This window comes from Lagenorhynchus albirostris, chromosome 14, assembly GCF_949774975.1.
Source record: "Lagenorhynchus albirostris chromosome 14, mLagAlb1.1, whole genome shotgun sequence".
Taxonomy (NCBI): domain Eukaryota; kingdom Metazoa; phylum Chordata; class Mammalia; order Artiodactyla; family Delphinidae; genus Lagenorhynchus; species Lagenorhynchus albirostris.
In genome coordinates, this window is record NC_083108.1 from 72,834,711 (window position 1) to 72,861,534 (window position 26,824).

The window sequence follows — 26,824 nt, forward strand, 5'->3', positions numbered from 1 at the left end:
AGCTGGGCCTTCCTTACCTCGAGAGGTCATTGAGAAGACTCAGGACGTCCTGGAGGGCATCGTTCCCGGCAGCCTGGTTGCCACAGCTCTCTGTCGCTCGGGCGAGGTGGTTAGTGAGAAGGCTGGACACCTGACGGGCCAGACCTGAGTGCACAGCGTCTGTGGAGCCGCCTTCAGAGTGCAAGAAAGGAGAAGCGCAGTGAAAGCTCCAGGAAGGCATGGCGAGTCTGCAGGTGTGGCGAGCCTGCATTAAAGCCCTCCCTTCGCCCAATTTTCCTTTAACCTGCTGAGTATTTCATTAGCCATCCAATTAGTGTCTCCTCATTAGATAACAACTGAACATAAACAAGGTAACAGTAACTTGAGAAATGATTCAGTGTTGGGGAAAGACATTCCTCTTAATTAAAACTGAATATAATTCATCCACACAAAACCCAGAAACATACTTTGATTGACAGGCAAGAATCACCACTTTACTGTGATGAAAATATCTTGATTTTTTTTTTTTTTTTTAGTGAGGTACAGTTGATGTACAATATAAGTTACAGGTGCATAACACAGTGACTCGTAATTTTTAAAGGTTGTACTCCATTCATAGTTATTATATAATATTGGCTATATTCCCTATGTTGTACAATATACCCTCGTAGCTTATTTTTTACACAATAGTTTGTACTGCTTAGTCCCCTACCCCTATAGTGCCCCTCCCCACCCCTCTTCCCACTGGTAACCACTAGCTTGCCCTCTATATCTGCGAGTCTGTTTCTGTTTTGGAAAACGTCTTGATGTTTAACTCACACCCTACCTCTTCTCAAACACAATAAAAGACATTTTGGGGTCTTTCTATTTTCATTGTAGTTCCAGAGCCTTCCCCAAACATCTCTCGTAAAGGCCACAAAAATTATTTGCCATTTACTGTTCATTCTACCTAGAAGTCTTCTTTATCCTTCAAGAAGAACTCACATGTCACCTTCTTTGGGGAGCTTTGCCTGATCCCTAGCACAGCTGGTCTGTAGGGACCTCTATGCTCCCATAGCACTTTGTGTGCACCTTGATCATGGCATTGATTGCCCGGTAATTATTTGTTCATTGGTCTATTTCCCCCACTGGACCATATATATATATATATATATATATATATATATATTTTTTTTTTACATGGATCATCACAGCATCTTTATTTTTAATTGGACCATATTTTTTAAGATGAGGAACGATGCCTTATTCATCTTATGCCTGGCTCTCAGGACAATAAGACACAGAGTGAATGAATAAATAAACAAGCTATATACCTGGGATACTATGGAGAAGTTATCCTTCAAGTTTACTTTTTAAATTGGATTGGTGACTGAAAATATAATCTGAAAATAGCACCTCAAAAGTGCAACTGGAAAATCATTGCATAAAAATATTTATTCGGACACCGTTAGCAGTGTTGACAAAAAGGAAATGAAAGATGTCTTCAATTTCCTGGGGTTACTGTACTCCTTTCAGATGGTTATCGTTCCTCCCCACCCCCGCAGCTTTACTGAGGTATGATTAGCAAATAAAAATTGTATATATTCAGATTGTAGAACGTGAATTTTTTAAATGTACAACGTGATGATTTAATATGCATATACATTGTGAAATGATTACCACAATCAAGTTAGTGAATACATCCATCACCTCCCATAGTTACCTTTCTGTGTGTGTGGGAGGGGATAAGAACACAAGATTAATTCTCTCAGCAACTTTCAAGTATATATAAAGTATTATTAATTCTAATCACAATGCTGTACATTAGATCTCCAGAACTTATTCATCTTATAACTGAAAGTTTGTCCCTTTGAACAACATCTCCCCATTTCCCCCGCCCCCTAACCGTGGCAACCACTGTTCTACTGTTTCTATGAGTTTGGCTTTTTTAGATTCCACATATAAGTGAGATGGCTGCAGTATTTGTCTTTCTGTGTCTGGCTTATTTTACTTAGCATAATGTCCTCCAGGTTAGGATACTCTTTACTGTCATAGAGTAGTAAATTTTCATAGAACCATGCCGATGAAGAGGCTCCCATGATAACATAATTGATTCAGCCAATCTACTTATGTAATTTAATATAGCTTTTCTTTCCCCCATCCAGCACAAATACTTAATACATAAACACATCAATAGAAGAAATCAATGAGCTCTAGAAAGGAATCCTGCTTCTCACCTTCTTCTTTTTCCCATTCAACACAGCGGTTGGCAAGCACCTGGAAGGCTGCCCAGGCCATGGTGGCCACCTTCTGCTTCTTGGTTTGTTTCTCACTGGAGCTGGACTCAGTCTGACTGCTCAAGCTACACAGTCGATCCATGAGCTGAACAAGGCCACTGCGCACCAGGCACTTCTCTTCACTCCTGGGCCAGGCAGAAAGGGTTGAATGAAAGAAATATAACTGATTAGCCCTTAGGAACTTCTCACTTAAGATTCAGGTTATCAAAGGGTCATAAAACATGTCAGTATAGTTTCTTGTCCACAACTTAGGATACCAATGTATAACTCAACATAGAAATTTTTTAGAATGAGTATTTTCCTTCATAAATAATGAACGTCAAGTTCTGGTTAGTTCATATACAACAGCAAAGTAAAAATCGATGGAATCAACACAAGGTTACCATAATAGAAAAAAACTACATACTTTATCATAAGGGGATTCAAAGAATGACTTCATGAATTCTTGACATTTTCAAACTATTAATCAAGTAACTAAGAGAGGAAATAAATGTGCAAAGGCAAAAAATTTTGCTCAGTATATAAATAATTTCCTAGGGACCTATTTCTTTCCTTCAAACTTCTCCATTTTGACACTGTAATATAATCCCTAATGGGGATCCACATTTGATCATGCAGGAACTCAACAATAAGGAATTTACATAGTAACTTTAAGTGTCTGTCAGGAGACAAGCTCATTTAATCAGAGTGATAGTGTCACTGGATAATCAAAACCAAAAAATCCAATTTTTTAATTAAAAAATATTTCTGTTTAATCAACTACATTGTGGTGTACCTTACTAACAATAAAAAGCATTTCCTTGCTTACCTGGTGTAAGGTATAGTACATAAGAGTCCGATGCTATTCGCACAAGCGATAGGGTAACGGGCGCACAAAGAGACAACAGAAGTCATGGTCTCGCCGAAGGCTTCCTGGACCTGCTCGACCATCCCACCACAGGTTAGTTCTTCAATTCTAGGGAACAGAACCAAAGCTCAGACTTCCTCAACCATGTCAAGAACGGCGATAGTGAACACAAGAGCAAGAGAGTTCTTCTGAGAAACCCAAGAGTGTCTAGATGAATCCAGAACTGAAGGAATCTTGGAGATCAGTGTTTCCCAAACTGCAGGATCACAGAAGGCTGTTGGGCAGGATTTCTAAGTGTGCCTCAAAGACAACGCCCACACTCAAGAAAAGTCTGGGAGGGCTTCGCTGGTGGCGCAGTGCTTAAGCATACGCCTGCCAATGCAGGGGACAGGGGTTCGACCCCTGGCCCAGGAAGATCCCACATGCCATGGAGCAGCTAAGCCCGTGTGCCACAACTACTGAGCGTGCGCTCTAGAGCCTGTGTGCCACAACTTCTGAAGCCCGTGCGCCTAGAGCCCATGCTCCACAACAAGAGAAGACACCGCAATGAGAAGCCCGCGCACTGCAATGAAGAGTAGCCTCCGCCCGCCACAACTACAGAAAGCCCGTGTGCAGCAATGAAGACCCAACACAGCCAAAAAAAAGAGAAAAGTCTGGGAAATCCCACGTTAGGTAAAGGTAAGCTGGGTTCCTCACTGCAGGACTACTCAGAACCTTTTAAGGTTAAAGTCTTTCATATCTCTAGGAGCAAGAGAATGGCACCCAACATTTCCCAAACTTATTTAATAATGAAACCATTCATTTGAGGCATGGCTACGACATTCCATGCAGCACTGAATACTGTAAATACAATTGCACTAGTGAGAAAACCAAGACACAAATAAACTAGCGAAGCGTCCTTTGCAAGTTCGTACTCTGATTATGAGCAGAATGTGAGAATCCTGTTGGGAAATAAGACTTTCCCAATGTAAAAACACAACCTGGGATAGATTCTATGGCAATTAATGTTAGTTGAAAACTGGAACTATCGGACTTATCTACAAAGATATACAACATAATATTGTTTATAATAGTAAAAATAAATAAAAACTAAGGCTTAAAAATAGGAAATTGGCTTAAAAAAGGTCCAGGGATATGATGCAGTGCTATCCGAGCACTAAAAACATTATAGGAGATCACTACGGTTAGACTAAAGACTGAACAAATACACTAAAACATAAATAGGTTTTATTTTAAGATGCTAGATTTACAGGTCATTTTTATTTTATACTTTGGGATTTTCTGCATTTTTTTTTAGATGTCTGACACATGGCATTAATAATGTCATGAGGGAAATGTAATGAGGGAAAAAGGAATAATGCTGCCAGTGTTACAGAGAAACTACTCTGGAAGTAAGCTGTGGCAGTCACTAGTGTTACTCACTACGCCTCTGGGCACCGCTGCGGTTGGGTGGGCATGTGACTAGTCTGGCCAACGAGCCAGAGCTCTGACAAGGGCCCTGAAAGCTTTCGAGATGGTGGTCTCCTCCTCTGTCCTGAGCTCTCTGTGATTACCATGAGCCAAGACAGACCTGCAATGGATGTGAGCAAGAACTAAAATTTTGTTTCTTCCGCAGCAAAGAGCAGCCCCCGCTCCATGAAACTAGAGAAAGCCTGTGTGCAGCAATGAAGACCCAACGCAGCCAAAAATAAATAAATAAATTCAAGAAAAAAAAAAAGAAATTTGATCTAGTAAAAATAAGCACCAAAAATATAGGGATATAAGGTTGTTGACTACAGCACTATTGTTAATGCAAAAGGAAACCAAAACAGAAAGAAGGAAGAAAGGAAGGGTGGAAGAAAGGAAGGAGAGGGAAAGTGAAAGAGAGAAAGAAACAATAAATGAACCTAGGGCTTCCCTGGTGGCGCAGTGGTTGAGAGTCCACCTGCTGGTGCAGGGGACACGGATTCATGCCCCGGTCTGGGAGGATACCACATGCCGCGGAGCGGCTGGGCCGGTGAGCCATGGCTGCTGAGCCTATGCGTCCGGAGCCTGTGCTCCGCAACGGGAGAGGCCACAACGTGAGAGGCCCACGTACCACAAAATAAATAAATAAATGAACCTATGTGTCCATCAGTAGTGGATGAGTTAAATAAAATATAACCATCTATACAACTGAGGTCCATGAAGTTCTTAAAAGCTATAATGCAGATCTATACATATTAACATGAAAAGACACAGATATCCAAGATATATTGAGGAAAACAACTGATTACAGTAAGGCCTGTGTAATATAATCTGAATTGAGTTTTAAAAAAATCATACACATACACACTTAAGCATACAAAGAGAATGAAATAGCTATTACGTATGCAGAGTTGATACAACAAGCTCTTAATGAACAGAGTGGAATTTAGGAAGGGAAGGGAAGGAGACTTACTTTCTGTTATATGTGCTGAATTTTTAAAATTAAATCCTGTACCAGTTTTGTTAAAGTATATTATTTTATGGGAAAACATTAAAATCTAAGATCTTGCTCCAAGAGTAATCTCTGGAATGGCTTTTGCCCATTCCAGACAGGACAGTATAAACTAACAGAAACAACTGACCTGGGTCCTCCCTGAAGGACCATCGTCACCGGACCCACAAGATGTGTCACTCCCCCAACTCGCACGGCAGCCGTCAGCAATTCCCGCATGTGCACCAGCGCCTGCTTGCGAGTGTTTCCCCGCCGCCACCTTGTCTGCGCAGCCAAAAGAAAGCTGCTGCTGGACACCTGAAACGCATGAAAAGGAAGTACACCTGACTCCTGCTGTCACACAACCCCTTGTGCTATCCACCTGTGGTCGGCAAAACGTGACGTACAGCTTGGTCAGGGTTGGTGCCGATGAAAGCAAACAGCTGCCCCAGCAGGACGCTGTAGGTGGGCTTATCCCTGCTGTCCTCGATGGCCAATGACTGCAGGAGCGTGAAGGAGCTGCTGCGGTGGCTGGTCACGTGGCGCCGCCTACAGCCAAACAAGAAAGCCGCTCAGGGAGTGTGTTGCGATGACAGCACTCAGCCGCAGGTGGGAATCCGACCTTGGCCATTAGCTATTTACCTCTGATTTGCTCTAGTAAATTCCAAATCTTCGTTACCAATCATTTCCAGGTCAGAAGGAGCCGACATGCTGCGAAGAAAAACAGGCTGCCGCACAGCATGAGATATCACCTTTGTTTCGGAGGCTGATTTACAAGCTGGAACAGAAAGGAAGAAGAACGTTGACATATCTGCTATCCTATTTGTAAGGATGGCAGCAACAGCGAAAAGTAACAAGGAACCACCGAACTGTCTAAGAGTATCTTTGCTTTCCAGTTCAGCCACCAAACCAGCTAGCACAGCACACAGATGATTTTTAGGCCAATTTTTTTGGGGGGAGGGCGGGGGGCACCGTGCCGCACAGCTTGTGGGATCTTAGTTCTCCAACCAGGGACTGAACCCAGGCCTTCAGCAGTGAAAGTGCAGAGTCCTAACCACTGGACTGCCAGGGAATTCCCTAGGCCAATTTTTTAAAACCTTGAATACTGAGGTTTAAAACCTCGAATATCAAGGTTAAAAATTACTTTATCTTGAAAAACTAAACTCTTTTTATCAAATTGGGTTTCCAAAGAAAGGCTGAAAAATTCATTTAATTTCATAAACCATCAGTGTTAACTTTAGTATTAAGCATTCCTAAAAGCAAGAGAAGACAGAGAAAGTAATTTCTGGAAGCAAAAAATCTTAATTCAAATAAATCCAGATCCTTTTTTAGAGATGGCCTTTGTTCCCCCTTTAATGCTGGCTTTATTTAGCTGACTTACTGCCATTTGGTGATACCTCTGCTTTGATCATAGTTGATGTGAGTAAATATCACACTTTAGCTAGAATCTGACCAGCCCTTCCTATAAGATATACATTTCTATCAAGGAAATAGTTGTTTTGTAAAGGAACACTTTAATGGAAGCAGACAAAACTGCATGTGAAGACAGGTAAAGAAAAAAAGATGTTAAGAAAGTTGAGGTCATTTTGAATCTGTCTTAAAAATGGTTAGATAGCTTCAATCTAAAAAAATTATAATTTTTGAGGACATTATCTCTTAGGAAACTACTGGTTCATCATCTCTAATGCCAAAAGCCTCTTGGAAAGCACCACCAGGCTTACTGAGTGGGTAAGTCTTTCATGGGACCTTTAATGAACACGGGCTAATGTGGCCAGGGACATGGTGTAGCTGACCATCTTAGCATGTGTTCATACTGCACACTTGGCATGCTTCCCCTGCTGCAGGGGAACCCTATTACTGGGGTCAGAAACCTGGGAGTCATCCTAGACTTCTCTCCCTAGTGAGAGGAGCCCTGGGCAATCAGATGGGATGAAAACAAGTTCACTTGCTCCACAGTGTCCATCGGGCAATGGGTCTAGACAACATGGAGTCTTTCATTTAAGAACATGTTTATGGGCTTCCCTCGTGGCACAGTGGTTAAGAATCCGCCTGCCAATGCAGAGGACACAGGTTCGAGCCCTGGCCCAGGCAGATCCCACATGCCGCGGAGCAACTAAGCCCGTGCGCCACAACTACTGAAGCCCGCGCACTGTGCTCCGCAATAAGAGAAGCCACTGCAATGAGAAGCCCGCGCACCGCAATGAAGACCCAACGCAGCCAAAAATAAAAATAAATAAAATAAATTTTTAAAAAAAAAGAAGAAAAGAACATGTTTATGACTTCTTCTCTCAGGGTAAGAATTAACACTTGCTATTATGGGCTCTGCCCAGTGTGTGGATCTGGCTTAAGTAAGAAGACTCGTTGATTTCCCTGAGAAATGCGTTTTCAGGCTAGCAATTAAAATGTGACCAGGAGGGCTTCCCTGGTGGCGCAGTGGTTAAGAATCTGCCTGCCAATGCAGGGGACACGGGTTTGAGTCCTGGTCCAGGAAGATCCCACATGCCACGGAGCAACTAAGCCCATGCACCACAACTACTGAGCCTGCACTCCAGAGCCCGTGAGCCACAACTACTGAAGCCTGCATGCCTAGAGCCCGTGCTCCGCAACAAGAGAAGCCACCACAACGAGAAGCCCGCACACCACAATGAAGAGTAGCCCTTGCTCGCCGCAACTAGAGAAAGCCCACGCGCAGCAACGAAGACCCAACACAGCCACAAATAAATAAATAAAATAATTTAAAAAAGAATGTGACCAGGAAAAAAATTAATAGTGGAAATTCATGCTAGAAGGTTCCACATAATTACTAAAGAGGAAATGCAAACTCAGCTTCAAGTAAAGAGAAAAATATGATGCATTCCAGGATTCACAATGTTGACTAATTATATGTTACTATGAAAATGGCAATCCATAATCTAAAAATGAGGGGCACTGGGATTATAAAAATACATGTTATTGGGCTCCTTAGATGCTTCCCCTCAAAACTAAACAAGGCAAATGATGAGGCACCCCTGATGCTCAGATGACTCACAAAACACCACATGAATTCAATGAAAAGTACTTCTTGGCTGGAAAAAGTAAAAGGCAAAATTAAAAAGTTGAAATTTCCTTTTTTTCCTTTCTACGAGTACACAAGAGTGATTTTCTTTTCTTTTTCTTTTTTTTTTAAAGCAGCTGATGTATGTTTTATGAACAGACTAGCGCAGACAGCCTTTCAGGGCTGGCTGTCAGCAGTACCCGGTGTTTCTGCGGGGGTCCCTGAGATGCTTCTTGTGAGGCCGGACTGGGCCGCAATGGTGACGTGCAGCAACAGCTCAGCTCGGTTCATTAGACTCTTCACTAACGTCTTCGTTTTAGCCAGTGGGTGCGAGGGTTTCTGAATAAGAGAATTCACTTCTTGTAGGAACTTCTCCCTATAAAGAAAGACTGATGTGCATTTAGTTGTCCTCTGGTTTACCAAAACTAAAGTGTTTCATTACAAAGGATATGAGAAGATAGAGGGGAACCTAAGCAAAAGTAATCTGATAAATATTGCTCGCCTTCCCCCTTCCCCATCCGAGGAGAGCCGTGCTATGAACTGTGGCCAGTTTTAGTTCCTTTTGCCCAGTTTCAAGTGCCTATTTGCTAACTTCTGAAGGCTAAAATCAAAGTTTCCAAATACCAAATAAGTTCCAACTCTAAAATATTTAGTTGAATGCACAATATTTTTTAAAATATCTGTTAAGAGATGAGATCTTTGCATTTTGTTTTGAGCATCAAAGTGATAAATTAGCTTTACACAGTTACTAACATCACTAACCTCAGAGACAGGACCATGTTTTCAAGATCATTTCCATCAAAGGAGACTTCCTTCATTGAACACAAAAGTTCTAGTTCTTTCATTTTGTTCTAAAGAAGGAAAAATCAAGAAAAGATCATATGCAGAATCTGCAAAAACTGAGTTTTACTGTACGTGTTAAAAGGAACAGAAAATTTCAGGGAAAAAACCCACCTTTGGTCCATATTTCTACACCAGAAGCACATTTGTAAGTTACTATTTGATATTTTAATGATTAAAAATGGCAATGACTACTTTCTGGGGATTTCTTCAGTGCTTATAACTCTTTTATTTTTCTTTAAAGGCTTGAAAGCAGAATTTGATAATGATGATAACTGCTTTATAAAACTTAATAAGGAGTAACTTATTCTTTGTATCATTGACATGCTAATCTAATCAACCTTATTTAACCCTTTTTAAACAATGGATATGTTTCAAGGTATGCAACATTTTAAAAATGATGTTATCTCTACGCACACAGTATATACCATTGTACTACAAATAGCAATGCCCCAGTGATGAGTCATACAGCTTGCTCACCTCATTAAAATGGTAATCATAGAAGAAAGGCATGTTGTTCTCCAGTTTCCCCTGTGTGGCATCATCAACCTCACTTTGCCATTTCTGTTCCAATTCTGCAACACTCTGACACATTAAAATATAAAACAACGTGAAACTAGATGCAAAATAAAAACAAATGCAATCTGTAAATTCAGAAATTTTAGTTGCAATAATCTTTTTAAAATTCAGATCACTTTTTAAACTTCATTAAATTTCTAGGAAAGAAGTCATCTCCCACAGTTATAAGAGACATCTAAATGTTTTAACTTTCACTTACCTGCAGCTGTCTCTCCATGGCATTGAGTTTCTTAAATGTCTCTCCCATGATTTTACACAATAAATCATATTCCTCAGCATGTTCTTCTTGATACTGGAAATTTATTAGGGACTGCAGTGCATCAACCAAGTTCAAGTGCTTAATGACACATGATACCACCATTTCCTCCATCACGTCTGGCTGGATTACTTCTCTGCGATCACAAGGGAAACCAGTCAGCTATATGACTAGAATTGGTAAGTTCTCAACTTACCAATACTGTATTTTATAGATGGAAGAGTGTACGCTTTGATTTAAGTATGTTAAATATTCACCACACTTTCTTTATTACAAGTTGGCAATAATTTGATATATTTACCTGATAAAACTGACATTGGCCAATGAAGCTGAAAATCAAAATTAAACAGACTTCATTTTCTATGATTTGTATATTTTGAGCTGGTGTTATATTAGAGCTGGAATAGGTCTGAGCTTAATAAAAGATCTTTGGCACGATGTATCTGCCAATTAATTTTATGCAGTATTATGGCTGGTAGTATTTTGGGCGTATGGATGTTGGGCTGAAAACAATGGTGCTTTTGTATTTTTTCACGTTAAATTTCATCTATTCTTCAAATTCTTCTCTCTGAAATGGCCAATCTTGCCTCAGAAGGCAGAGCAGAGGCCTGCAAAACAGACTTAACTTTAAGCTAGAATACCACAAAGACACTGGTAACTGCAAGACCTCACATTCTAGATTAAAGATTACCATCTCTCCAGGCGTTGAAAATAAAGAAATGTCTCTAGACCCTATGGAAACCAAAGTTGATGACTACCTTCAAGTAGAAGGTCAAACCACCTGAGAAAAACCTAGAATTTGTCAAATGTTAGCATGCATCAGAATCATATGGAAAACCTGTCAAGACACAGATTACTACTGGGCCCCATCCTCAGAGGTTCTGATTCAGCAGGTGTGAAATGGGGCCCAAGAACTGACAAGTTCTCAGGCGATACTAACGTTGCTGAGCCCACGCTTTTAACCCACCGACCTGGAACACCACCTGGGGGTACTCTCCAGAGCACCTGGTTAACATTCATCAAGTACATGTAAAATGAAAGGTTCATCTGCTAGACTACAAGAAGAAACACACCCCCTTCGCTTGTTTAAACATTTTTTCATTGGGAAAATAAAGTGCTGTATAGCAACATACTTTATACTTGGTCTAAATTGAGGTCTGGCACGCCCGGAAATTTCCCTGAGCTTTATCATGATTCCTGGAGGCAGCCTGATCCGGGGCAGGTCAAAGTAGTTTCCAACAGGAGGCACGAGGACGTCAGAGGGGTAAGTGAATTCTCTGTCTTCCTCAATGGTCAGAGGCAGTGGAGACGGGCTTGGAGTAAGGGCAGGGGAGATCACACCATTGGCCTCCACCTGCCACTGGCACCTGAACATAAAGAAGAAGAGATTCTTCACTTCCTCTTCTATCTGGAAAGCTACTTGAAGTTTGCAGATATATCGATATTCAACATTTGAAGGATCACATTATGTATTAAGTATTTATTCATCAAACCTCCTCCAGAGGCTAAAGAAAAATAAGCATTATATGAAACCCCATCTTTGGGACTCTACCTCCTCCCCAACATTTTATTATGAAAACTTTTAAATATACAGAAAAGTTGGAAGAATTACACAGCTAACACTCATATACCCACAGCCAAGATTCCTGAAGGAACACTTTGCTATGTTTGCTTTATTGTCCATCTTCCCATCCTTTTGGGGATTCTTTAATTTAAGTATACAGTATTTGGGTTGGAGAAAAGCTTACACAGATCATGGGTGTAATTTCAAACTTAGTAAAGTAAGGACCACAAGGCACTTTGATGTAATCTTCATCTTATTTCTTAGACACAGCGATACCCATGGTATCCAACCCATGGATTGGCAAGCAGTAGGCACAATCAGCTGGGAAATGTACTAAAAGTAGTTTTCCACATAAAGTCCTTTTTCCTTTGCGAGCAAAACTAGTCCAATTTGAGCCTTTTCTTACCTTTGTAAAAGTTTGGACCGCAGCAGCTCCTGACAGGCTTCTTCTTCTTTGGTAATTTCTGGTCCGTTGTATAGGATTCTTAACATAGAACAAGCTAACACAGACAGACCTAAAGCCAGGTCTACCAGAAAAGGTAAGCCTCCCGACACATCCTCTGAAGACTCCTACAATGCAGACAGGGCAAACCAGACTGGTCAGTTACACGGAGGAGCACTTCACCTGCGCTGCACCACACTGCACTGTCCCCAACCACAGGGGCTCATGGAGCAGTATCAAGTATCATTGCTACGGGACACAGAGACAGCACCCAACACCATGAGTAGATAGACGGCGGCACTGGAATGACCACAGAGTGAAGTCTCAACACAATTCTGGAGACAGAAGAGTCAGTAAGACTCCATATTAGAAACAGCATAAATCACATGCAAGATTTTTTGGATAGCTTCCTCTCTGCTGTACCTATCCAGGTATAAATCACTATTTCATTTTGTCACCTCCATTCTGTGCTTGAACGAAGATGCTGTCAATGATTACATTGAATTCATTCAACAAATATTTATTGAGTGCCTACTGTGTACCAGCCATTGTTCTAGGTGCCTGAGATAAAGCAGAGAACAAAACAAAGAGGCCTGCCCTCATGGAGCTTACATTCTAGCAGATAATCCCACTCCAGAGATCCTTGGCTTGGTTAAACTTAAGCAACCGCCAAGTCTGAAAATACGTTTTAATTTATTTAAATAGATTTAATTTATTTAAATAGATTCCTGGGAGGAAGGTAACTGGTACTGTTAAAAGGAGTAGATTAAACCTATATACAGAGTGTAACATGAGTAATTAAGCAGAGACAGATCTAGACTAGCAAGAAGAGCCTTTGGGAACAGAATAAAAATAATCCGATTCTACTACTCTTAAAACCCAGAATCCAAGGGCTCACTTCTACCAGGTGTTCGAGTCTTCCTCACCCTCTGGAAAGATGCTGGAGGCAGACCACCTCTCCAGGCTTTGAAGACGGAGCCCCTAGCAAGGGATTCTTTCTGTGGTGCTGTATTGATTTTAGGTCCCAGCTAGTTTTAGTCCATACAACTACTACTTCTATTAGTGGTCTACTGCTGCCAAATGGAAGAGATGGATGAAACAGCAGCTCATATTTTGCCTCGTTTCCAAGGCAAATATGATGTACATAACCAAGGCACACAGGAAAAAGTACACTATGCCCACAGCAGTGGTTAGATTCAAGTACCTGAGCGCGAACTGTGCAAGCAAAGCCCCACATAGCTTTATCGGGAGTGTTGTGTTCACGGCCACTTCTCATTTCAAAGGAGAAGGTGACTGTATCTCCTTCCACCTTAAAATTTAAGGGGGGAAAATGCACTTTAAAAACAAGACACAATTTTCAAGAGAGCAATGAATTTCAGAGATTTACTTTCAGAAGGACCACAGCCAACATTTCACTTCTTTTCTCACTCGCTTTTTGATTCAAATTCCATCCCCTCTCATCTGGATGCCAACCTTTCAGCTGTCTCTCCTGACCAGGTAGCTTTGGGAATGAGGCATCTGTGAAATGGCCACGATTGCCCAATAGCAGGATCAGAGTAAAGATCAAATCTTGAACGTAATTTCAATAAAATCCTCAGATTTCTACACTTTCTGCCCTCCGCCTCCTCCATCTCACCACCTCACTTGTGCCAATAAGGTGGGCAAATAGCCATTAGCTTGAAGAACACAGAGTGATGAAAGACTTTGCTCTGTATTGCTGAATCAATACCATGAGTAAGAAACAAAATGCAGGAAATCAGAGAACAATTAAAAGTATTGTGCTGATCCAGATTTGGACGCATCTGGACTATACCTCTGGAGGTAACTTGCTGCCTATGGCTGAATTAAAGAGGGTACATAATATATGTGAGATAAAGGCTCTGGGAGCAGACTCTGGAGAGGTTTTCAGGTTTTAGTGGGCATTTCAGTCCATATTCATATTCTAGGTAGATATGTTATAGTTCAAGGGCCCACATTACAAAGCATGGCTCCAATCTCATCAGTCTGAGAATGGATAGTTATTTTTGCTCCAAAGGCCCCAATTCATTTGAAAACACTGATTCCACATTTTAAAACGGCAATGGCCCTATGGTTCTAGGACACCCATCATAAGGGAGTCTAGAGAATAAGTGAGTGGGAAGAACTAGCAGTCCTTTCAATGGACAGGGAAAGAAATGCTGTGACAACCTCAGCCCATGGAGTAACCTATGGAACAGATAGATACAAGTTCTGGAGCGGATAGGGGTCTGATGCCTTACGAGTGAAAGGAGGGTCATTCTGAACAAAGTAGTGAGTTTACAGGCCTACCGAGGTAGCCCCACCTCAACAAAACCCCCGTGGCAAATGTCTTCTAGAAATAGAGTTAATACTTGGGCCCACGGGGAATGCAAGTTCATTTTCTTTTCTAGGAAGCAAATGTGCCTGGATACCATACCTTCACCAAGTCTTTCGGCCAACCAGTTCCTAAGACACTACGGCTGCCATATCCCAGTGTGTTGCCTCCATACTCAGCAACCTTCCTACTGTTTGTGTTAGGCCCCGCGTATATCACCAACTTCAAAACAGAAAATATACTGTTAGACTGTAAAAGAAAAACAAAAACAACATCTACAAATAAAAAGGCTGCAAAAAAATGTTTGTTTAAAAATACATTTATAACCACGCACTGGTGTCAGTATAACTAATATTTCCCGATTTTTTTTTTTTTTTTAAGTATAACTGATACTTGTTTAGATGCAACCAGCCATTGGTATTTACAGGGCAGCCACAGAGTAGTATCAAATATTACTGCAATTTAATTGGCTTGGGGACCTCACATTAAAATAGTTATACTCAGCTATTATATGTATTTTTAAAAGTAGCTATTTTAATCCTAAGTAATGACATATAGCCCATTAATAACAGGTATAGTTTGCCCCCTTAAATCCTCCCCAAAATTAATAAAGTGAACAAATACAGATGGCAAGATGGTTATATCTAACATAAAAAATGAAAGTAAAAAAAAAAAATTCAATGAATAAGGATTTTTTAAAAATGCAACAAATTGAAAATAAGCCATATATTCTTAGAATGTTGCTTAATGGTATAAAAAGAAATGACACAAATTTGGGCCAGAAAGGGGGCTGCTTCTTCTTGGGTCAGTTTTCATGTATCAATATTTTTCTTCAATGAAAGCTATTCATTTATATACAATTAACCAACTTTCTAATATGGAGGAAAAAACATTTAGACATCATTTGGCACTCAAATACTTTCATAGGAAGAATAAGGCTCTGGCTTCTGTAAATACCTAATTCTGTCTTGTATTGCACACTGTGACCACCTCTGAGCTCAGTTTGGATCTAAAAGCTGCACTTTTAGCCCTGGATGCTTAATCATTTTGTGATTTCTTACCCTTCTGCACCTTTGGGGGACACCAGCCAGGGACCACTGGAAAAGTAAGAGTTACTTTCGTCCATGTAGTCCACATTTAACACTAATGTCTACAGCACGTGGAGGTTAGCTTACATCAGAAGATGCAAGTTACTGTTTTTTAAAGGAGAAACAAAATGACACCCTCTAAAATGGCAACCTCTTCCATTTCCATTTTAAACAGTCATATTATTTGAATGTAGGAAATGGGGGTAGCTACTGCCAGGAGCTGTGAAGTGGGAAAGACTGATGCCAGGAGATATATTTTTTGAAAGGCCCACTAAAGAATTTTCTAAATTCTCTTGCTTCCAGCTAAGGTGAGAGTTTGAGGGGCAAGTCTTAAACCCCTCCAGACATCTGGGAATATTCACTACCCTAAAAGATAAGGGGAAAGAGGATTCTATAACTTGCCCAATAATGTGTTTCACCATCTCAGTATACACAGTTAAGAAGTTCCCTATTTTTACCCTAAAACTCTCCCTTGATGGGATTTAAGACCATTTGCCCTTATAGTTCAGAGAAAAAGACAAGATAGCTAACAATCTACAAAAAAAAAATCCTGTGTACATAAAACACTATCAGACGATCCTTCAGTTGTTCTTATACATTACACATCACAATTTCATTAGCCTTTCCTTGTAAGTTCAACACGATGGTTTACAATGCAACAATTAGAGACAGAAGAAAATACTTCAACCCCTAACATGATTCCTTTTACTTATAATTGTTCAGCCACTAGGTTGGAAACTATATTTCCTCAAAATCTATGTGGGCCCTGAGGTAATGGCAAAGAAGAACAAATAATTTAAATAAATATAAACCAGATCCTAGGCACATCTGAAACCCTTCTAAAAAGCCACCTTCTCCCAAAAGATACATGAGAAGCCCCAAGAATTGGGCAGTAAGACCTTTTTAGATGAGTGGACACCCACATCTACAGGAATTCCAAGCACCGAGGGAAGGCAAGAGTGAAACAGCATGGAAAAGAAAATTTCCTTTGACTTGGATCTACATCTTTGAAAGCTTACAAAAGTCCACTTTCAACACATCATTAAAACACTGTTCTCAGACTGCAGAGGTGCTGGCTCTGACTCCCCCAGTCACTACCCTTCAAGGCATTATCTTAAGAAGCTCTCCTAAGAGGTATCTGCAGACAGAAATAAGTCAAGAATGGTGACCAGCAGCAAAGAAAAATAAGAAGCATCTAAGAAATCAGCTTATTAGAGGTGAAACCAATACTAAATCAGTTCTTGCTTACTTTGTCATAGTCATATTGTGAAGAGCATCTGCTATCAAATCTAAGGTATAGGCAGCGAGCTCCGGGGATATGGACAGTTTCTTTAAATTTATAGTTGTCTCTGACAGGATGGACTGTTTCCACAGTCTTCCCAGCAGCCCATGGAGCAGGAATCTTTAAACCAGTGAGAAACCCTGGCTCTTCCTTCTCTTCCAGCATTCTAAAACCAGACAAAGAGAAAGTGATTGAACTTAACAGCAAGGAAAGGAAAATGTATACACAATAAAATACAAAAGGTTAAGAAATTTTGCTCTAATTTTCCACAACATACAGTATGACAGCACTGTAACCAGAAACATTTTTAACATTCCTGTATCTAAGGTTCTTTTTTCTTTGTTAGACAATATATTTGCATTTTCCCCCCCTTTTTTCAAGGGGGAATCCCAATTCATATCCAGGAGAAGATCTTGCCAACTCTCATTTAAAATTCCTCGGGGGTAGGGGGTGGGGGGGGGAAGATACTCTAAAGGACCTTTAAGATTGGCCACTTTCCAAATCCCACAGGAAGTGTCCTGTAAAGTTTCCTTTGTTTATATCTAAATGTCAATTGTTGAAAAACCCATGAGACTGCATGACTACTTTTACTATAATTTTTACTAAAGTGCCTTCAAAGGTCCTCTTCTCTACTGTCTTTGAACTCTCAAGGACTTCACAGCCCAAGACTGTGGAATACAAACTCCTGTATCCTAAACTTAGCTCTTGTGGATTTCTCTTACTCCCTTTCAGCTCTGCGCTATCCAATGTGGGGGCTACTTCGTCAAATGTGGCCATTTAAGTTGAATCTAAATGAAACACAGTGTAAAATTCAGTTTCTTGTTCACATTGGCCACATAGCAAGTGCTCAGTAACAGCACGTGGCCGTGGCCAACAGCATCGAACAACAAAGATACAAATTTTCATCACCGCACAAAGCTCAACTGGACAGCACGCTGCTCTAGAGAAACTCGAAGTCCTTCCTTTCTGATCAATGTTTTTAAAGACGGCTTTAGTGAGATGTAATTGACATATAATAAGTGGCATATATTTAAAGTGTACAATTTGGTAAGTTTGGCCATATGTTACACCTGTGAAGTTTCCTCCATCCTCTTGGTAATCCAGGTGATCACTTCTTTGCTTTATTTCACTAGAAATTACTTTGTATTTTCTAGAGCTTTACATAAATAGAATCATACAGTTTGTACTTCTTAGGTGGCTCTGGCTTCTTTCACTCAGCATAAGTATTCTAAGACTCATCTGTGTTGTTGAAAATATCAGTAGTTCATTCCTTTTTATTGCTGAGTAGGATTCCATTGTATGGCTATACCACAGTGTGTTACCCCTTTACTTGTTGATGGACATTTGAGTTGTTTCTTGTTTTGGCCTATTCTAACTAAAGCTGTTAATGAACCTTCACAAAGAATCTGTGCTTTCTTTTCTTTTGTGCACATACCTAGAAGTGGAATAGCTGGGTCATATGGTAGATGTAGGTTTACTTTTTAAAAAACTGTCAAACTGTTTGCCAAAGTCAAACATCTCCATTATTTGTATATGAGAACTTTTCAGTTTTGAACTAATCTCTTGATCTGTGGGGAAATTTGTTCTAACCTGTTCCTATAATCTCCAAAGCAATTCTCTAATTATCTGTAAAATTTTGCCCCTGAAGTCTCCTTCTTTTCCCAGTTAGAAAAATCATTGTTGTAAAAGGAGTACTAGGCTTTCGCCAGAAGAAAACGTGGCAGAGGTTCCTGCAAGGAAGCAGCATCCCTTACCTCTCATCAGGGAACAGCCTGCCCTTCTGGTCTGATGCACCACATGGGGAACAGCCCACCTCAGCAAAAACCGGACACTGGGTTTTGAGCAGCAAAGCCGTCTGAAACACAAAATCATCATGTCCTAAAGTGCTTACTTGTCAGTTGTTGGGATGGTACTACAGCCAAACTCAGAATTCTCACTTAAATCATCTTTTTACAATCCTAGCCTGCTCTCTTTCACTAAGAAATGCTTTGCTACTTAGACCACTTAATATTGTTTTATTTAACACTGGAATGGAATATATCATTTATATTAGTTACCAATATCCAGCAAGGGCTCAGGAGACTAAATATAATGAAAGGATCTCAGCTGCATCGTAGACAGCATTTTTACAGCTGACCGGCAATCAGTATTTGTTAAAAGATTGCAGTAAGTAATTCAGTCAAACAAATTAAATGTTTTCCTTTAATATTTCAGCTTATTTTTACGACACAGTGTTTTTCTTCATTCCACCTTTATTTCGCTTTATTTCCTGCTCCTGAAGAGCAGTTCACTTTGGCACGCCTAGGATCATACCTGACTGGTATAAAGTACCAGCTGCACTAGCTGAGGCATCAGGGCATCGGCCATGGTCAGAGTCTGTAAATTTGGATGCATCAGGGAGGTCAGTAACACAGGAAGAAGGTGACCGAGCATAGTAGCCTTAGTAACTTGTTCCAAGCCTTTTAACCTACGAAAGTTCAAGAAAACACACAGCTTAAGCAGTTCCCAAGCATGTAAAGAAACTATTATCATTCTTATCTGACAAATTCTCTTAAACTGCACCTCCTTAAACTAGCTAAGCACTTACCTTTACAGCAATTCAGTCTACAAATTTCCCACCTACCATGAAGGACAGGGAGAGAACAGAAATCTAGTAATAGATTTCACCTCCAACCTGTGATTTTGCCCCCCAAAAAGTTTACATGGTGCATTTCACAGCACCTTCGAAGCACTTTATAAATGGGTTCTAAAATGCAAACAGCTACTCTAGTTACCACCTGCCAAGTCTCCTTGCCTCTGGGGCTGCAGGTCACAGTGCTGCACTAAGTCTCTGATAAGGAGCCAGTGAATGGCTACAACACTGACTCAGCTGCCCAGAGCAGCGATACCCACTTCTGACCTAGAGAAACTGGTTCCTGTCGGGGACAGAGGCAGGCAGATTTTTAATCTGCCTTTAAAATCACGTTCTTTTTCTCCCTCCTGGTTTTATTGATATATAACTAACATCACTGTATAAATTTAAGGTGTACAATTAATGATTTGATATATGTGTATATTATGAAATGATCACCTAAAATCACACTCTTAATATCCCAATCCTCTGCTAGAAGAATTAAGGTATATGACTCACCCGAAGAAACATGTGTGTTATGTAAATTCTCTAAAACTGCTTAGGGTACTGGGGCTGGAACCGGAAACAACCCCCACGTCTCCCCAGCTCTCAGACTGTACTTCCTCCCCAGGGCAGATCTGCACCACGTGCCAGCAGTGAACCTTACATGTCCTAACAAGCCCCAGTGCAACACCTTTCTGGATTATATTGTTCTCAGTTCCAACCTGCCCACCTACTCTCTGGGAGTAGGCGAGAAACAGGGACATGGGACAGACAGGGTTACTGGAGGAAAAACACACTGCATGATTGTTTCAGATCAGTATCTCAACACTGAAATCATCAATGAACACAGGATGTAACTCATCTTTGACAACAAACCACAGCAGAAATTTTAATGGGGAGTATGGAGAAAGAGCTTTAATACCAGGAAAGAGAAGTTTACCCTATACATAGATTACTCCTGTATTTGGAGAAATAAAATTACCGTAAAATCTTGAGATATCATGTCAGTGTCGTCTTTTGCATAGCAGTTAATTATCTGTATCACTAAGTCACTTCTACCTCCCTAAAGTACTTACCATAAGGGAACTAAGTGCACATAGTGCTGAGTTAGATAATTAAAGGAAAGGCCAATTTGGGAGTGTTGATGGTAGAAGACCCAAGTGACAGAGACGATGGGTCTGTCACTACCTTGCTACCCTTAGATCGTGGTTGTCAGCCCAGTCCCACCTAAAAGCACCATTAATTGAAAGTTCAACTGTGTTTGGCTTTGAAACACTTGCCATTTCAATCTGTTCTCACAAAGATCCCTCTATATTAAATGAACATTTGATGTTCTCTTCTAAAAGATTTCCCTTTCATAAGCAAATTCTTCTTCCTGAATGGCAGCAGGTCACAGTTCACAACCCATTTCCTCACCTCTGCTCCCGGTCAGCTATGTCACTATTTATGAGGGCAGTTGTGACCTGCTGTAGCATTTCCAACACTTCATCACATCCAGTCAGGATTTGGGTGGCAAGAGCCAAAATACTGACCTTTAGCTCCTAGGTAGAAAATATCATAAAATTATTTTTAAGCTTTGTGATGAATATACACTTACAATGACAACATGAAATGATGTATTTAATGATGCATTTCCAAATTAAATAATGAGGTGGCCAGAATAAGCCCAAAGCAGTAAGTTCCGCTAGGATGGCAAGTAACAATTTGAGTTGGGAGGCTAAGGTCTGGAGTGCTGACAGAAATACGCAGTATTTCACGGGGAGCACACCGAGTCCCCAGGAGAAAAGGCATTTCTCCCATCCCCTCCAGCACAAGAGAGCTCCCGGTGGCCAGCCCAGAAAATGTCCAGGTGGAAGATTGCCTTGGGTGGTATGAGGATAGCTAAAGAGAAAAACAGAACAGTAAAAGGCGCATGTATAGGCGGTGAATAAAATGAGACAAAAACACAACATTCTGAAACAGTACAAGTGACCTTTTTACTTAATGATTTAAACCATTACACTTGAAAAGAGGCAAGTTAAAAAATTCAACTAAAGTAGCAGGCAGTTACAGGCTATTAAACATTAAAAATAACTATTGGAGAGTTCACGGGAGTACAAATACTAAATAATGTGTTAAGAAACACTAGTTAAGATCATAGAAATGTTTAGTTTACAGTTATTTTCTATTAGGGAAAAAAAAAATACAACCAGACTAACCCTTTAGGTGAAATCTATATCTTTTATTTTTCCCAGAATTCCTAGATAAGCCAGCCTACTCTGCCTTTACCAAGAGTATTTCCTTTCATGGGTTAATTAAGAACTTATAACATTTAACCTTTCAAATAAAAAACATTGGTTTTCATTGTTGGAATTTTCTGGAGTCTTTTTGGGGTATTATTTAGATATTTTTATCATTAAGAGAAAAGGAATTCTGAACTGACTAGACGAGAAAAATCATGGCTTAAGTCATACTAATCAATCCTATCGGCCTTCACCTACTGACTACATGCCGGCAACAGCACATCCAGCTACTGCACAGGCCTCAGCTCTAATCCTCACTGCAGCCTCACAAGGGAGATGTTATGGCCCCTTTTTACTGATTAGGAAACTAAGGCAAGATAAGTTAATAAATAGTGTCAGCAATTTAAATGATTAATTCAGGTATTTCTGCCTGTTTAAAAATGGATTACATAATGAGATAAACCCATAAATATGAACTAGCAGGTATGTAAAATCTCTTATTTATATAGTATATATGCATAAAAGGGGTAAGAAAAGGGCAAACTATAGTGGCTTTTGTCTTTAACTATGGCTTCCTTAGTTAATTTTTCAGTGTGTTTTAGTCAACATTTTAAGGAAGAATCAAGTTATTGATTTCTCTAATTCTCCCACAAAGATAAAATTCTGAAGAACAATGCAAACAACAGCCTCAAGCATCTGTCAAAATTATAACAACCACGGCTATAAAAAAAAAAAATCTGTGGATTGCTATAAATTGCCATGTGGGAACAAATTATTGAGTTTACACAGAAGCTAACTTAAAAATAATTATAGAAAATGGAATGAACTATAGGTTCAGAAATTATTCAACATAAGGATTGTGAGAAAATTATCACCTTTTAAAATTATTTGAATCAAGAGGACATAATAAACCAGCCAAAATGTCAAAACTGTTTAAAATGTTATGCTCCCTGATTTATCTATATCTATATACATATATACATATACATACAGATATATATATATATTTATATATAAAACTTTCAGGTGCGTATGAGATCACTTGTAAGTGCCGTATTTTATAATTCTTAAAAAGAGATGAAAATAAACAAAGGCACAAAAAGACTGACAGGAGCACGTGGATAACACATTATGAGAGTGTCACAAATATGGTAACCACTGTGCAGTGACATAAAAATCTATGAAATGAGCAACCTAATATTACCTCGCACAAAAATATAAGCCACATGGTGAAATCTGACGTCATAATACACAGAAATTTAGCCATTTAAGCTGTGCTTTACACACTGGGTAGAAAGCATCGTTAGAATAAAGCTTGGTGTTTACCTGTACCTTCAATGTCTCTCCCTGCAAGGAGTTGTCACTGTCATCATTCTCATCAGGTTTAATCAAAACAGTGTTACTGAGAAGGTGGTTCTGAACTGCCATCAGATAGCGCAGGCAGGAGGATGCAGCCTTTAATACAAATAAGGGCGTTTAAATGACCTAAACCCTACTGAAAGAAGGGCTCATGTAATCCTCATGTTTTTTAAAGATTTCGACAAGGGAAGCAAAAGAGAAAGTACAGAAAACAGACCAAGTTAGTTTCTCAGGTGACTTATTTCCACATGGCTTTTGATACATAATTTGACACATTTACCATAACTTTCTGCCTTCTGCTACATATTTCTCACTAATCACTCCAATACTTGAATTTTTGCCTCTTAATAATTAATTCTTCCTACCCACTCTTCCCCTCACATGCATCTCCATGAGAGAAGACTCTACCCAAACCCTTAAAAGAATCTTTTATTTCTTATCAGTCTCTGTAAAATACTGATGGTTTAGAAAACAATGTTAAATTAAAAATTAATAGAAGGGAAATCCCCACCCAGTATTTTAAACACAATGAAAACATCCAAATTCAGTCTAACAATTTATCGCACCAAGACATTTAAGCAGGAGGAATAAAGTCTTTCGAGAAAGTACTTGAAGTGGATTTGTCTTTTCTACATTTCTAAGACAAGCACAGTCATTCATTGACTTTCATCAATTAAGTCTGTCCTTGCAAAGTATGTGTGTACACACACACTTCAACACAGTAAAATGAAAACAGGGAAACTTGATATAATTTTGCTTTCATTAAACACATTTTTACTTACAGGCACAGTTGAAAGGAGTTTTTGAAAATCATCTTTAGAGACAGTTTGGCACTTGGTGATTAAGATACAGGATTCTCGTACAACAATCTTCAGAATGTAGTGTAAAAGTTCGTCATTTAGTCTTTAAAATGCAGGAAAAATGTAACAATAAGATACTAATGGTTTAATAATAAAAGGATAAAATTTATACAATGGGTACAAGATGACAAATAGAAGATACAAAATTCACTGGTTCTCTAAGTAAACCATCTTACTCAGTGATGATTCTAACAACTAGGTATATTATCTAAATCAAATTTATGGAAACACAATGGTACTTAAGCACCTAGTTCAAGTATTTTATAAATAGCTTGAGAGACACACCTTCTTCCCCTCACCAGCTCGAACCACACCTTCACCCTCTCTCACAGACCAGCAATTTGATGACACCCTCCACCAAGATTTCTTAAAGAAGCTCCACCTGTTATTTCTGCTAAGTACCCTTCTTCCAGGCTCAAGTTATTTTACTCATTAAACTGAAATGTGCTATTATCATTTCTTAGGGCAACTGTGGGATTTATTATCTTTCAACTGATCCACAGTTTAGACTTAACACGCCAATTATCATATAGGATATTATAGGAGACTAAAGTTGATCAAACACATTTAACTGTAAATTAATTACTGAGAAAAACACATAGAAAAGGCTAGCAGTGAATAACATGACATCACATCACCTGTAATGATCATCCTCCTCACTGCCAAATCGGTTGTTTTGAAGCTGTTCAGCTAAATTGGTTAGGATCACATCCCGCAGCTGGGAGAGGCCGCTATTTCTCTCTCCTAACACAGAACAAAGCTCCATAAACTACCTTGATAATTACACTTAGAAAACTGATGTTATTTAAAAAAAGTTTTTAAATGAGCAGACTGTCGACAACCTAGGGGCACCAGGCATATGTACTTACACAAACAACAGCAGCAAAAACTATATCACAATCAGTCAGACTTTCTTTAACCAGTACATCCTGATTTAAGTGTAGTTACTGTCTTGACATTTCAGGAAGTGTGATTTCTAATTCCTCAAACTAATATTGCTTATAAATGCAGGGTGTCTTTAACATGGTGAATTTTGTCATTGTCATTGAGTCTAACTTTAAAAGTTGGATTTTAATGTGTGGGGAAAAAACTGGCTTAGAAATCCCAAGAAATCATTATCTTTAATGTTCATTAAACATCTACAGTGAGGTACATTATGCTACACAGTGGGGATAGAAAGAGGTTTATAAAACTTGACAATGCATAGAACATGGTTTCTGCTTTCCATCTAGTTTAAGTGTTGGCATATGTGCATTTTAAAAATAACACTGAGATCAAGCCTCCGTAAATTTAAGAACACTGAAATCATATCAAGCATTTTTTCCAGCCACAACACTATGAGATTAGAAATCAATTACAGGAAAAAAACTGTAGAAAACACAAACACACGAGGCTAAACAATCTGCTACTAAATAACCAAGAGATCACTGAAGAAATCAAGGAGGAAATCAAAAAATACATAGAAACAAATGACAACAAAAACATGACAACCCAAAACTTATGCGATGCAGCAAAAGCAGTCCTAAGAGGGAAGTTTATAAAATAACGTTGACCAACAGATATGAAGAAAAATAAAATTCAGTCATTTCCTTAGGGACAAAAAAGGTTGTTTATTCAAGGGTAATTAAAGGATAATTCTCACCTTCTGTTAAGACCAGCTTAAGTAAGTTATTGATTTCAGTTTCACCTGGGTACAAGATATTTAAACCAGAGCTGAAATGACAGAAAAGTCGAAAAGCTTTTAAACACGTTCTAGAAAATCCAAATTCTAAATATTTAAATTTTTATTAAAAGATGCCAGTTTGAGTACAGTTTCACCACTAAGAAAGCAACTGAAACTAAAGTCACTGTTGTGATGTAGTCCAATGACCTCCCTGATAAACAGTATCCCTCTCCTTCTCATATTTGTGAATTACCAAAATGATAACTTATCTGAGGCTAGATGCAGAACTGGTTAAAGAGAATTGAGCTATAAAAAGTCAATGTATGGAAATCCAAAAAAGAGGGGAGATATGTATACGTATAGCTGATTCACTTTGCTGTACAGCAGAAACTAACACAACACTGTAAAGCAACTATACCCCAATAAAAATTAATTAAAAAAAAAGTCGATGTAGTCAAACCAGCTATATGCAGAATGTGCCAAAAAATCATTTGGGAAGTCAGTGGCAGAGCAAAAACTAGAATCCAGGTCGATCTGCTGCCAAAGCCTGCTTCTTAACCACCTTGCCACACTTTGACCCATATGAGAAGAACATCCAGTTGCAAACCACCAAAATATCTATTTAAAGGGATTTTTTTCTGGTCTTGTTTTAAGATCCGAAAGTGAGATGAGGAGTGTATGTACATGGACAGCCTGAGTCCTCTGGGAGTGGGGCCACAAACTTCTCTCCAGTTAAATTATCCTCTACACATGAGGTCCTGACTGTGGGATGGGATAAGAGACATCCAGGCAACCAGTCTGAAGGGAAAGTTACAATGCAGTGCAGGAGAAGCCCTCTGTAGAGAGCACTGAGAAAATCAGGTGCTGATTACCTGATGGCAAGGCAGACTTCCTTCTGAATTTCAGGGCAAATTTTATCTTTTGGTGCCATCAACAACTGCCAAAGAAGCAACCCCGACCGTCGAATGATGTCTCGATTCCTTTCAGTTTGTGGGCTGAAGAAAAATTTAAACACCACCTACAGAAACATAAGGGGTATATCTGAAAATGCTAATTCTACTGGGGATAAAATTATCCCTATGAAGAAAGAACACGCTAGTTATCCTTTTTTTTTTCACGCTAGTTATTCTTATGAATAAATACCCAGGTG

At 39.5% G+C, this 26,824-nt stretch overlaps 1 protein-coding gene across 2 annotated transcripts in view; it reads right to left on the reverse strand.

The window, feature by feature from the left end:
- HECTD4 (HECT domain E3 ubiquitin protein ligase 4) overlaps positions 1-26,824 on the reverse strand; it is a 190,945-nt gene that overhangs the window by 77,279 nt on the left and 86,842 nt on the right. Inside the window, exons 13-35 of one of the 2 annotated variants that reach the window (XM_060170214.1) lie at positions 26,547-26,692; positions 25,654-25,724; positions 24,650-24,755; positions 23,934-24,054; positions 23,119-23,247; positions 20,987-21,111; positions 19,270-19,423; positions 18,711-18,811; positions 16,924-17,122; positions 14,689-14,808; positions 13,459-13,563; positions 12,219-12,382; positions 11,382-11,615; positions 10,192-10,384; positions 9,894-9,998; positions 9,336-9,424; positions 8,774-8,949; positions 6,182-6,317; positions 5,947-6,088; positions 5,691-5,857; positions 3,064-3,210; positions 2,196-2,380; positions 18-171 (exon numbers count right to left, since the gene is read on the reverse strand). In XM_060170214.1, the coding sequence (XP_060026197.1) occupies positions 18-171; positions 2,196-2,380; positions 3,064-3,210; positions 5,691-5,857; positions 5,947-6,088; positions 6,182-6,317; positions 8,774-8,949; positions 9,336-9,424; positions 9,894-9,998; positions 10,192-10,384; positions 11,382-11,615; positions 12,219-12,382; positions 13,459-13,563; positions 14,689-14,808; positions 16,924-17,122; positions 18,711-18,811; positions 19,270-19,423; positions 20,987-21,111; positions 23,119-23,247; positions 23,934-24,054; positions 24,650-24,755; positions 25,654-25,724; positions 26,547-26,692 (3,269 nt within the window). Of the gene's footprint in view, positions 1-17; positions 172-2,195; positions 2,381-3,063; positions 3,211-5,690; positions 5,858-5,946; positions 6,089-6,181; positions 6,318-8,773; positions 8,950-9,335; positions 9,425-9,893; positions 9,999-10,191; positions 10,385-11,381; positions 11,616-12,218; positions 12,383-13,458; positions 13,564-14,688; positions 14,836-16,923; positions 17,123-18,710; positions 18,812-19,269; positions 19,424-20,986; positions 21,112-23,118; positions 23,248-23,933; positions 24,055-24,649; positions 24,756-25,653; positions 25,725-26,546; positions 26,693-26,824 lie in introns of both variants that reach the window. The other variant, XM_060170213.1, reaches the window with a different exon arrangement.